The 13,896-nt window shown below is 37.5% G+C and overlaps 1 protein-coding gene across 1 annotated transcript in view; it reads right to left on the bottom strand.

The window, feature by feature from the left end:
• Positions 1-13,896, bottom strand: part of LOC139969120 (uncharacterized) — a 41,096-nt gene that overhangs the window by 1,211 nt on the left and 25,989 nt on the right. Inside the window, exons 9-21 of the mRNA XM_071973925.1 lie at positions 11,451-11,567; positions 8,154-8,501; positions 6,690-6,878; positions 6,352-6,540; positions 5,863-5,988; positions 5,500-5,612; positions 4,970-5,116; positions 3,795-4,167; positions 3,160-3,386; positions 2,642-2,806; positions 2,106-2,212; positions 1,263-1,540; positions 29-89 (exon numbers count right to left, since the gene is read on the bottom strand). Coding sequence (XP_071830026.1) covers positions 29-89; positions 1,263-1,540; positions 2,106-2,212; positions 2,642-2,806; positions 3,160-3,386; positions 3,795-4,167; positions 4,970-5,116; positions 5,500-5,612; positions 5,863-5,988; positions 6,352-6,540; positions 6,690-6,878; positions 8,154-8,501; positions 11,451-11,567 — 2,440 coding nt within the window. The remainder of the gene's footprint in view (positions 1-28; positions 90-1,262; positions 1,541-2,105; positions 2,213-2,641; positions 2,807-3,159; positions 3,387-3,794; positions 4,168-4,969; positions 5,117-5,499; positions 5,613-5,862; positions 5,989-6,351; positions 6,541-6,689; positions 6,879-8,153; positions 8,502-11,450; positions 11,568-13,896) is intronic.

Raw genomic sequence — 13,896 nt, 5'->3', positions numbered from 1 at the left:
AGATTTTGACAACAACAAAACAACTTACTATCCATCTACTTCTTGAGATGAAAGGAAGAGCACACTCAAAACAGGGATCAAGCACAGGCCTTTGGAGGAAAATTTACATCGTTTAAATTTGGTCTTTAAATATTGATAATGAAGTAAACAGAGATAAAAACATACAAAATTAATGTTTCGTTTTACAGCAAAATAAAATCAAAATTGTATAAACAAATTATTCCTCAACAGATTCGTTCATTGAAGTAAGTTATCAGAATGATAATTTTCATGAAATATAAGAACACTGGGAAATTAAAATTTCGAAGTCACAACCAACTGAATATTGGCACAGAAGCAAGATACTATAGGGTTTTCATTACCCTTTTCTCATCTTTATGCTATTATGACTGTGATACAATGTGTCTTAAACTATTTCAGTGTAGTTTCACCCTTGAATCTTTATCCCAACATGTTTTTGTATAAAAGAACATATAGATATCTGAGTAAATTAAGTCATCCACCCTTTCTGTTTCAGTCACTCTCATTCATCCCTCTAGTTTTATTCACCCCACGATAACTTCATTCACCCTTCAGGTGAACCATTCACCTGTTTAAGAAGCACAGTGCTTCCGATACATATGATCAATTTATATGTTACAACCTTAATCACATGTTTTATTGATCTGACATTTATCGCTTCCTAACGATGCATCTAATTAGAAATAATTGAATTTTGAAACGGAAGGTGATAGTGATTTCACTATAGATAAGTAACACGACGAAAAGCACACTGCACCCTGACTAGACGAACTGATGAAAGTTCTACGTTAGTGTCGTTTAGCATGTTAGTCAATAAAAATAACACACATTTTAATGTTAATTGTAATCCAAATCAATGATACAACTTTCATAACAGAAAATTTATCAATTCTGACAATGCATTAGCTAGAAATAAAATGCAAAACTTTTCATTGTGGATCACTTTGATATGATATCACTGTCTCCAAGACAAAAGTCTGTTTTGGGACAATAATTTAGTAACGTATTATGGAATTCAATTAACCTTTATTCGGTAAGAGTTTCATTAATTGGTATTCTGTAAGGAAAGCGTAAATTGGTATGATTACAGTGACTCAGCCAAAGAGCGATCATCACTTTTTTTCCTTCAGAAAGTGAAAACTAAACTTTTAACAATGCAGTTTGAAACTTCAGAGAACAAAACACGAAATTTTCATTAGCATGAAATGGAAATGTAACAAAATACTTCACACAATACATACCGTATACGGACACAGCAGACACGGAAACAAAATACTTTAGTTTCAACTGAAACAATTTGGGTGTTTTAAATTTGACAAACAGCAAGTACATGTGCAATGCTTCTACAGACATCCACGCTACAGTCGTCAAACATAAGTAGTGTATCGTTGTAGCAATATTTTTGCAATGTCTTGGCTTGTCGATGACGAAATCTCCCACCAGGAAAACTACGTAGAAAGCTAACAAGCACAGGCAAAGATTGAGATGGATTTGTGATGCTTGCTTCGTTCGTAGTCCTCTGTAAGAACGGAAATATAAATCAATATGAATCAATACAATTTACCAAGTCCCGTATGACGACAAAAATCCGCGATTTCTTTACAAAATTAATACGCCAAGTGGAGGATTAAAATGTTTGTTAAATATCGGCGTATTTTAAAGTAATTGAATAAGTAAGTCAATGCTAACTGACAAATTTAAGTTTATTAGGGTCAATACTTTACTTCAAGAACCTAACAACATTCGATTCATTGAGCTACATCAGACCATGATATGTTCGAGAGAAAAAACATTAACGTAGACAATATAAGTTTACTTCCACTATCGTAATAATGATATATTAAACATTATTATCGTATATAATATTCAAACTTTGTGTTTTGAAACTCAGTAACCAATTTAAGTATATATATATGAGATAAATTTAATGAGGAATCTCCTATTTTATAGTACAGTATTGCATGGGATTTGGAATGTTCCTGTTATTAGAATCAAGAAGACGAAGACTGAGTCATTTACCAGATTGATACCGGAACCTCACACAAATAGAAGGTACTTTCAAGCTGAGAAAATAATGCACTTACCCTATTAGTGATAATGATGAGATGCAAAGAATTAAGCCACTTATCGAAAGAGATGACCCTACCACGGTTATAATTGAAAGGGCTTCTGGAAGATCTGAGCCAATTCCCTGTAGACAAGTGTAGAAATAAATACAAATTCAAACTAGTTACGCTCGAATGATTCCTCAGATAAGGTTGGGGCAAAGCATCCTGATTGCCCAGGCAGCGGGGATTATACATTATACATTTGATATGCGCATGAGCACAAATTGTTCTTCATAGACAATCCATCACAGTCCGTGACTAAATTTCATTCAGTAACATATATCAAAGTTATCTATAGAGAAGGGCATATGATTAAACCTAGAAATATAGGAGCGTTATGTTGCGACTTCAGACGTAGGCTAAAGAACGGTTAAATCAAGGTGAATTAAGTATATTACCTTACATTAACTATGGATTAACGTATAAACTCAAATTACGTTAAGCTACACGTCAACACAACTCATAGAACGTGTCAATGCCTGCATTTTTCTTTTGTCTAATACGTAACTTACGACGAGCACGGCGAAGCTCGTAAGATGGTTACATGTGCACACTGTCTGATTCTTGTCTTTGGTTAATGTGCAACCTTCAGCGGACCATGTTCCTTGTTTGCCATCCTCTGAAACTGACCAGAAGACACACTTTTCTTCTTTTACAACTTCGTTTTGTCCTAGATGCTAAATAATTTAAAAAAAAAACCAAGATATTACGTCTCTTTTGATAGAGTTGACTTTTCTTCACAAGTTATAACCAAAGATATAAACATATTTCTTATTTTCTTGAACATTTGAAGTGCATTAAGATATTTGTTAGAAGAAATGTTTCAGCTTTAACCAGGAACTGCAGGTCCACGTGAATTGTTAACAGTAATTGTGTATTTCTCTATAAACTAAACACTTATGCATCTTAAACAAGTATGCGACAGAATGTTGGATAGATATTAGTTACACGACAATGCTAGAATTCGTTATGAATAATGCAAGTGTTTACTTTGTATTTAGTGGACAGTAAATGCCCTATATGGACTTACGGGTGCTATTGTAAACCTCGTAACGATAGAATCTCCAGGCGGTAGATCCTTAATGACAACGTTAGCTACCTCTAAGGTCGCTGCAATAACTTGACTTGCAATTTCTTGTCTATTCTTGATATTGTCTTTCTCGGGTGCAGAAGTCGATGATACCTGACTCGTTTGAAATAATCGGGAATCCTTGTAAATGAAGAAGCTAATTGGAACGTGAGTAATAGTTGGATCAACTGAAACAGGAAAAACGTTAATAATTACTTTCTAAGATTTTGCACAAGGTATATATGAGTATTTATGATTTAGGGAAATAAAACAAAACATTGGACTCAAATTATGACATGTTTCTTTGGTTCTATATGTAATTTCATGCGAAACATCTTGCAAAATGAATCTTCTCAAATGAACAGTAAATTAAATTCCCAAGATTGTTGATTACGTTTTTTTGTGACAGCCTCTCAATTGTTTGTCCAATATACATCGTTCATTGTTAATTCAATATTGTAAAATGATTAGTATATTGTGAAATGGGTTTTGAAGAAAGAATTGACATGACTGACGTTTGATTGAGATCGACGTTTGCAGTGATACTTCGTCGTAAATTAATAGTATAAATACGTCGCTTCAATAGTGATCTTTACCTTCTAATGCTAGTTCCAATATCTTTGATGGTACATAAATCGATGTTGTGCTGTTATCTGTTCGTACTTCCTGCTTATTGTTAAATAGCCGTGTGTTTTCCTCGGCAAGATCAGCATTCAAAGCATCTCGGCCAGTAGTATTACTTGGCGGTAAATTGATAAATGTGACCGCCTTGGTTATGTCTGGGTCTAACTTAACTGCTTGAACGCCAACGTTATGTTGTACGTCCGTAAAGTTGTTAGGATTTTTTTGAACATTAGATATTTGCTGTTCCAAGGATACAATGACACTACTAGATCCGACAGTTTGTTCCAAACTTCTTTCATTTACTTCCATTAGGTTGTTCACCGTCCCTACTACGGACTCTGTAACCTTTAAAATGAATATAAATGAGCGGGTAATGTTTATCGTGAAATTAGGGGATTCTGTAAAAAAAAAATCCTTTCATATGCTCTAAATCAGAAATATTAGTTAATGAAATACTGATATTAAATTTGACCGTTGAATTTTAACGATGGAAACTGAGCCATGCGCATGTAATCGGTGCTACACACTAAAATCTTCGGCTAATGCCGGCATTATCTGGACGCAAAATATTTCCATAAGAGGCCATTGACATCGAAGTTTATGCAACTGAGCGGAGATTGACAGTGGTAAATGGTTTCTCTTTTGATATAAATGGTAACCTGCGGCGATGGATCTAATGCGTTCAAACTGCTATCTCTGATTTCACAAATAAAAATTCAATTCAGCAAAATAAGTCTATGATAGGATACCATTATTTAAGATAAACGTAAAAACAGGTAAATAACGAACATCTTCACAGCTTTACAAGCGTAGATTCTTGTTTCTTGGTTAATGCACATCCTCATACGCAAACTTGCTGTCCCGGATGTGTAACTTAGCCCTGGTCATTGGTAACTTGTCACGCCTACACACCAAAGTGTGCACAATTCAAACAATCTCTCCTGCGGCACCAAAGTGCACCACAGCCACGTGTCCCCTGGGGGACTTCCCATAGGGTGCAGCCGCAAACCGGCGGACGCAACTATATTTAGAAGTTACCTCGAACCTGTTACCCTTAGATCACAAGTTCACTGCCTTAACCAATTTACCACAACGCCCTCTCATAGACATAAACAATGAATTGCACCTAATGTCAGGCATAACTTACTTCTATTGAAGAACTATTGACATTAGCAATGTCCCGTAATGACTCGGCTACATCTTCTACCTGTGATACGTCAAGATCTTCCGTCTGAGTTGTTACAAGTGCTAGATCGCTGGCAACCTCATCGACATTTTCCTCAGTTACAGTCGTCTGCGAGATAAGTCAATGTATTGCTATTAAAATGATCACTGGGACTATGGTAACTAAATTTTAATTTAATATTGTAAAGAAAAAAATCAAACGTATAAAATTATGCCCGTCGATCTCTTTCAAAGGCAGCCTATAATTAAAACACTGGAATATGATTAAATATATAACTTGACATCATAGTGGTTATTGAGAGCAGGCGAAGCAGGTGGTAAGGAGATGGTGGCAAGTCAAAGAGTTGCATGACATCATTGACAACAGAATCGATGTCATGAAATACACGCGTCCATCTCGAAAGCCATCGTACTGTTTTCATTCTATTCATTTTAAAGCAGAGCTGGGGAAATTAAGTGTCCACATCGAGCGATGTAACTTAAGACACTCACATTGGTAATTCTCTCCACCGCATGTGCCGCGTCTTCTGGAGTGTAACATGTTGTGAGTACTGGTTCCTCCCATCCATCCTCATCGCAAACTCTCATGGCCAAAGGGTGATACGCTAATTATAAGAGAGAACACCATATAAGGCTGGATGAAATACTGCATTAAATTAAGTATTATCATATCACAAGCAAGATTAAAGTAAGCAAACAACAAATCTGTTGCCAATTTGAACCAATTTCCTTTTTTCTAATAACTGAGAAATGAACCCAAACTTTTCAAGTTCACTTTGCACCTGTTACACTAATCAATGTAACCACCGGCAATAAGCTATGGGAACATTTCTGGAAGAGGAAAGGAGCATTTACCGTTAGAAGATTCTTCACTGCAGTTTTGTATTGAGTTAACGTGTGATCCAGGGTAAGTAGCCCGAAATGTAAGTTGCACACCAGAAAAAGAAAGACTTTGAAATGGACACATTGTGGGAAGTATCTCTGAAATTGTAAAAGAGCAAGACTACAATAACCATATGATCATATTGAAGTTTCTGATATCATAACGTTAATGTTATAGGTAATATATAATGATGGATAACAGAGTTGTGGAGATCAGTCGTTGTAACAAAACAACAAAATTAACTTTAATATATACTTAAATCGAAATGGATATGTTTCATATGTACTCACTAAAATTTTAAGCCAATCGCTATACTCCTAAAAACTAATAATTGATATAAGCATTTCGAGTTTCGACGAGACCACATGCATGTTTAGAATTCGATAATAAATTATATAGCTGTATACTGAGTGACTGAGAAAATGACAGTACTTCAATTGCCGTAAGGCGCTTTGACTGACCTGAGCAGAAGGCGTTTTCGTTCGTCCACATTCCGTAGAGACACACTGCTTTCGTATTGCCATTTAAATTCCATCCGTCTGGACATTCATACATGATTTCAGTTCCATTTAGATACAACTCCCCGTCTGGTAAATCAGCAATGTGAGAAACCAATTCATCTGGTGGATGTGGTGCAGTACACGGTAAAGCTTGTAGGAGGAATGATACAATCCATTAATCAGTGATATTATGTCAATGATATGTAAATATTAAGACAATGAATTATATGAATGGAAAGCAATCGATGATAAAAAAAACACTGCTTCGGTGCGTTGTAAAATATGTCGCTCTTACTAACCTTTGCAAAACGCATCTTCAGAAGTCCACTCTCCATAAAGACACACTGCACTATCATTACCGTTGAATTTCCACCCTTCCGGACATTCATACATAATTTCAGTTCCATTTGGATACAACTGCCCTTCTGGTAAATCAGGACGGTGAGAAACCAATTCATCTGGTGGATGTGGTTCAGCACACAGTAAAGCTTGTAGGAGGAATAATGCAATCCATTAATCAGTGGTATTATGTCAATGACATGTAAATGTTAAAACAATGAATTATATGAATAGAAAGCAATCGCTGATAAATAACACTGCTTCGGTGCATTATAAAACATGTCGCTCTTCCTAACCATTGCAAAACGCATCTTCAGAAATCCACTCTCCATAAAGACACACTGCACTATCATTACCGTTGAATTTCCATCCGAAAATGTTTTAAGTTTAAGATAACTTAAACTTGAAATGAAAGTGTAACTGCATTTAACCTTAGTTTTAAAATTGAGAGTTGCTTGTTACTGTCGAGAGAATTCAAACTAATCATATATATTTAAGACAATTCCGCACTGTATTAAAACAGCAACGACATCAGTCAACGAAGGTTACCTGAAGCCGTGCCTAAAGTTGATTTTTGAGGACATGTGAAATACACAACAGACGCATGCACGAACCTAAAACCTGATCAGAAAGGACAAAGAAGTGCAGATCTTTACAATAACAGCCCCCCTATATCACGTAGCATGTAAAAAGACTGCATATAAACTATCCTAATCGAGTATATATTTAACGATCTTTTACGATCATTGAGATTCAATCCTTCGGGTAAGTTACATTATCATTCCATTTCTCCTTTACATGTCAATGCTAAAATCGATGTTATGTAATTACTGTTATGCAATTAACTTGAGTCAACCTGCTTTGTCGTATCCATTTGAACAATTGTGTCGCACAACTACGCTATTGATATACACGCCCAGTTCTTACAATTAAAGTTAATTTTTCACAGTTTAATTCTGCAGGTAAAGAGAATGAAGTCATTTCTCTCCATCCACAGTTCCATACATCTACGATGTGATCGTGGTTTCTGTTCTGCTGTTATGATAAAATACTTTTATGTAGTATTTTTTTTGGCAAAAGAGTTTGACTATAAATGACACATTCTCTTATATGATTATCAATCACAAAGAACATTTTGCTGGAATCTATTAATCGATCACAAAAAGGGTTTTCTTTCGTAATTTAATATATCTTATTATTTTGTATATAACCAACATTAGGGAGAACATTACTTTTTTTGATTGTTATCAACGTTCCTGCGAAGTCATAACTTATCATTTGGAAAGTTGATGCCTTTGAAACGAGCGTGTAGACAAACTAATAAGCACCAAGACTTTCTTCAAAGGTCATTAAATCTTGCATAAGTTACTAATAAATCATATTGCTCTTTTAACGAAAATTAGGACGAAAATGAATTCACTTACTGTATGCTGTTGCATTTACTGATTTTACAAAACCTCTGAAACCTATAGAATTAATAGAACCGTCCGCAATGAGTGTCAACCACATCATAGTTCCCTCTGATAATATTTCTATTTCATGAATAAATGGTCCTCCAGAGTATTCCCGAAGAAGTCCCTGTTTGATATCATTCCCGTTACCAATTCTCAGCACATCGTACAGTTCCTCCGTAAATAGATATTCAATAGTTAGAAGAATATTGTGTCCATCGGGTGCGATGAAAAACTCCTCTTGTTGCAGCTTGCACGGGTACCCGCCAGAGTCAAACATATACGAACTCACGTTGTAGCTTTGGTTGACATATGTAGTTTCTGTAAGTAGAAAATATGTATATAGTTAGCTGTTGCTAAGTATTAGTTAATATTTTTAGTGAATCTACGTGAATCTGTCCATAGAAACCCGTAACAGGTGCGTATCCAGGGGGGGGGGGCGTTGGGGGCGCGCGCCCCCCGGGTAAGAAAAAGAGGAGAGAAAAAAAAGAGAAGAAAAAAGGAAAAAAGAGGGGGAAAAGAGGAGGAGGATAGGAAGGAAGGGAAAAGAAAAAGAAGAAAGAGAGAAGAAGGAGAAAAGGAGGGAGTAAAAGAAAAACGCGAAGACACCGGGAAGAGAAAGAGGAACAGTGACATCATTACAGCGCTGAAGGGTAGCCAGTGACGGATCAATGATTTCGTAAAAGTGTGCCTCACCCTACCCCTTACACCGACAACTCCATTTTTTTTAAGTTTCCATTTTCCTCTCTCACTAATGATCTATGTATATACTATATATGGTCTATCATAACGCGTGTGTAGAATTGTGCTATGAAACCAACTGTGGCTAGGTCTCGAACTCGACCGTGTCGTCGGGGAACATGACGCATTTTGGGATGGGGGCGACCGCCCCCCCCCATTCAGCATTTTTTTAAATGATATCGCTAAGTAATTTCAAAATAGAAAGTGCTTAGATGCAACTTACAAGGCCTGGGAAGTGTCATTTCCAGCGATCTGGGAGACATTTTCTGCCAAAATTTGCTTGTGCGCCTCGCGCTAACAAATGGTCCTTGGTAGTGCCATTTCCAGCGATCTGGGAGACATTTTCGTCCAAAATTTTCTTGTACGCTTCGCGCCAACCTATGGTGGCGCTACGCTTAGATAATTTGCCTACAAGCTTCGCCCCTCCCTTGGCAAATTCCTCGCTACGCGCCTGTTCGAATTTGTAACGCAAACAGCAGATATCACATCATATCAGTGAGCATGAAAATGGCGTTCCAGGATGAAAATCCTCAAAACTGTCCGACTCGCTTGAAAAAATAACCAACAATTTTCGCGCGCGAAGCGCGCGTTTAACGTGTCAATTTCAATATCATATAAGCAAGCATCGGTTATTACATCGCATGCCATCATGTACCGTACGGTCCGTTAAAATTGCGCAGTATACCGCGGGATGCTAACGTAAACAACGACATGTCTCAGGTAGATGTATAAAAAGCATGGAGGTCCAATTATGTCAAAACTCTCTTTTACATTAGTAATGGCGAATTAGGGGCTGCACCCCCGCCGCGCAGTGGCGGAGCGTCCATACGGTCAGGGGGGCGGATGCCCCCCCCCCTGACGGACTCAAATGGACTGCTGGCGCCTTTTTCAGCTCTTTACCACTTTTTACTTATTCTACATTATTGACTCTTTTATTGCGCTCTCATCTACTTATTGACATTTGTCACATTTTGTTGGTGTAATTTGGCGATGACACCCTATTCTCCGTTTATCTGCAAATTAGCCAGGCCCTGAAAAGGGTCATTTCCGGCGATCTAGGGAGTATCTTTACTCAAAACATTTCTGTGCGCTACGCGCCAACCAGTGGTGGCGCTCCGCTTAGATAGTGTCGAAAGCGCCCCTACAGACCATTCTCGCCCCTCATGACCAATACCCCTAGCTCCGCCACTGCCGCCGCGCCTCCTACGCCTATGTGTGTAGTGTTCGGTTTCGGAAATATCTGCTAGTTTTTCATTTCCTGCAACCAAGTTTTATAATAGCCGTTATAAGAGGTTTAATATTTGTACACCAATAAATTAACTGTGTCTGAATTTTCGAAAATTTCTGACCAACATTCTGCATCACACTTCCCTCTTCTCGTGCAATTTTGACCGGTCTGTTAGGGGTTGAAGGAAGTTTTTCTATATTGGTTGTCCATAGATGAAATTTTGTACAACATTATGGGTATGTTTTGAAGTGAGTTTATTCACGAGAAATGTGAATTTTCAAATTCTGAACAAATTTGGGGCTTAAAACCTTGAAAAGTGGGGCTGACGGGTATTGTGGGCCGCGACGTAGAATCACCTACAAAAGCAAAGACCCACAGGAGATGCGATCAGGTCGAACATGACGTGTGCCGGGTTGACAATCTTCAAAAAGGTTATGGATGGAAAAAAAAAACTATTAGGAAATACTTGGTTCTCAGGCAAAAAGTGTACATCTGGTTGGTCATTTCAAGCCCAAGAAGTGCCGTTTCCGGTGATCTGGGGGGTATCAAAACCAGAAATTTTCTTGTACGCTGCGCGCCAACCGATGGTGGCGCTCCGCTTAGATAGTAATTCGCGCCCCCCGGGTTAGAAAATCCTGGATACGCGCCTGCGTAATGTTATAAAGGTTACCAAATTAAACGTTTTCTGTGTTCCAATAGTCATAGTATAGCCCACATTTAAGCACAATCCATTTGTTACGCTGTTACTCATATAACATGTCGTAATAATAATGGATGCCGTGTAAAACTGGCAGGGTCATTTACTCAAAATATATAAAACGTGTTACATTACCATCATCTGGGAGTTGCAAAGAGCTTGCCATCGGCCAATTGCACGTCTCTAGTTTAAATATGAATATGGTAAACTGGAACTGCGTCATACCATAAGGCCCCTTGATAAATAAGCACCTTCCTTTGATTTTTTTGGAGGAAATTTACAATCAGGGAGGAACATATCACTTTTTTAGTTTGCCCAGCAAGTACGCGCCATGTGCAGACTGTGGGCTCACTTTAGTACGTGTTTGTATCTAATGTGTGTTGGTAACTTTCAAAATATCTTCAGGGGACACAACCCGACCACCATCTTTGGTTTATATGATAGCATTTGTAAGGTCAAAGTTAACTGTTAACCAAGAAACATGTTCTGTTTCTATTAATGCGTTAACACAGAATGTGAATTGGTTTGTATTTGTTTCCCCAGTTTCATTATGATATTTTGTATATCTTTGCATTTTGCAATTTAAAAAATAGTAATCACTTACCTGAAAGGGTAACAATAGTGTCGAGACCATTAGCACAGTTCTGTTCATTATCGCAACCGAAGATGTGTGGTATACATGCGCCATTCTGACAATTGAATTCGGTTCCGCATTGGAGCTCTGTGGGTAAATATTTCATACAGAAGTAACATGCACTGAAGTTACTGGTTCACATTTCTAAATCAGTCACACCTGTAGGCGTTGAGAACTCGACCTTCAATAACTTGGTATATGATGTTTAATAAAATGTATAGTATATAGTAAAAATAAAGTAAGAATAATCGGATGACTTTGAAAAGAAGTAAATATATAGATTTATATAAGAATATAATTTAGATATAGATTTTTCATAAGCTAAAGGTTCTTTAAATGTTACGACCAATGCCATCTCGTATGAAAGTAAAATGAATGTACTTCGACCGAGTTAAATATATATATATATATATATATATATATAATATAACGAAAATCCACGTTTACTCCAAAAGAAAATATTATTAACGAAAATCAGAGAAATAAGATATGACTCATAATTGACAAATAAGGAGTAAGTTTTAGAAAATATATTGGAATTTTCGGTCCCCCTGGGACCTTCGTCAGCAATACTTGGCAGTCGAATGAGAAGTACAAAATGTGACACAATGAAAGTATGACGCTAGATAAGTGTAAGTTGCAATGATGGAATTAAAACCAAATAAACCATGACTATACAGGAAGCGGATTAAGAAGCAAAGAACCGATTACATATGCTTGTAGAACTGATAGTTGTTAAGGGGTCCCAAGTCTTTGTTGAGGCCGGTGATGTGAGACTTAATACGAAAGATCCAATCGATTTCTTTACGTTTACGTTCAGTAGTTGATTTGAAGTCCGAGGCAATTAAAATACATTTCAGGTTTTTTAGAGAATGACTATGAAGATTGAAATGTTCGGAAACTGGGAATCCTGCAAAATTATCACGAATAGATTTTTTTTGTGATTATTAAAACGTAAGCGGAATCGGGAGCCTGTTTCACCTACATAATTGCCCTCTTTGCAAAGTACACAATAGAAAATGTAAATAACATTAATAGAATCACAAAAGAGGGAAGGGGGTCTTAGACTAAAGTCAACATTGGGAATCTTGACCACGGTGCCTGGGTAATATGGGGGCATATTTGGCATCTAGGTTTACCGCAAGGAAAATTGCCAGCGGAGGTGGAAACTGAGCGGGGGAGTCTGGAGGAAGTGAGAAGAAATTTAAGGTTGGGGGGTTGACGAAATGCTAGCATGGGGGGTACCTTAAACGATTCTCCTACAGACTGATCGTCTTGAAATACAGCAAATTCCTGTTTGATGGAGCGAATGAAAGATTTGATGAGGGGGTTGTAACTGGTAACGAACGGAATGCGTGTGTTGGGACTTTTAGACTTGTATTTTAATAAGTCCTCACGGCTCAACTTGTCGGCCCTGGAAATATCCTGTCTAATTAAGTGAAGGGGGTATCCGACGTTCAAGAAATAACCAGTTAATATGGATACCTGGTGTTCAAAATCACATGGGTTGGAGCAAACGCGTTTAAGTCTAAGGCATTGGCTGTAAACATTAGAACTCTTGAGATTATGTGGGTGAAAACTATTAAAGTGTAAATACATATGAATATCAGTGGGCTTATAATAGACCGAAGTGGTTAAGGAATTGCCATCCAACTTGACCAGAACATCTAGGAATGAAAGTTGATGTTTGGAAACTTCGACAGAAAATTTAATGCTGTCATGAAAAGAATTGACATGATCAAAGAAAGACTTGAGAGATTCTTCACCATGTGGCCAGACAAAAAATATATCGTCAATATATCTATAATAATGTGAAGGCTTAAGAGGAGAAGTGGATAGCATTTCCTGTTCTAATTCGTGCATAAATATGTTGGCGTAACAAGGTGCCATCTTAGTGCCCATAGCGGTACCATTGATTTGTAGATAACATTTCTAGTTAAAAGAGAAATAATTATTACCTAATATGAAACGTAAAATGGGACCAAGATCATCACCTAAAGTGGGGTTGGTGGCATGCTCAAAAAGAAAATTTTGACAAGCGATAATTCCCTCATCGTGAGGGATATTAGTGTACAAAGAGGATACATCCATTCGTTACCAGTTACAACCCCCTCATCAAATCTTTCATTCGCTCCATCAAACAGGAATTTGCTGTATTTCAAGACGATCAGTCTGTAGGAGAATCGTTTAAGGTACCCCCCATGCTAGCATTTCGTCAACCCCCCAACCTTAAATTTCTTCTCACTTCCTCCAGACTCCCCCGCTCAGTTTCCACCTCCGCTGGCAATTTTCCTTGCGGTAAACCTAGATGCCAAATATGCCCCCATATTACCCAGGCACCGTGGTCAAGATTCCCAATGTTGACTTTAGTCTAAGACCCCCTTCCCTCTCTTGTGATTCTATTAATGTTATTTAC

Source organism: Apostichopus japonicus, chromosome 6 (genome assembly GCF_037975245.1).
Source record: "Apostichopus japonicus isolate 1M-3 chromosome 6, ASM3797524v1, whole genome shotgun sequence".
Taxonomy (NCBI): domain Eukaryota; kingdom Metazoa; phylum Echinodermata; class Holothuroidea; order Aspidochirotida; family Stichopodidae; genus Apostichopus; species Apostichopus japonicus.
This window is presented reverse-complemented; position numbering and strand designations above follow the sequence as displayed.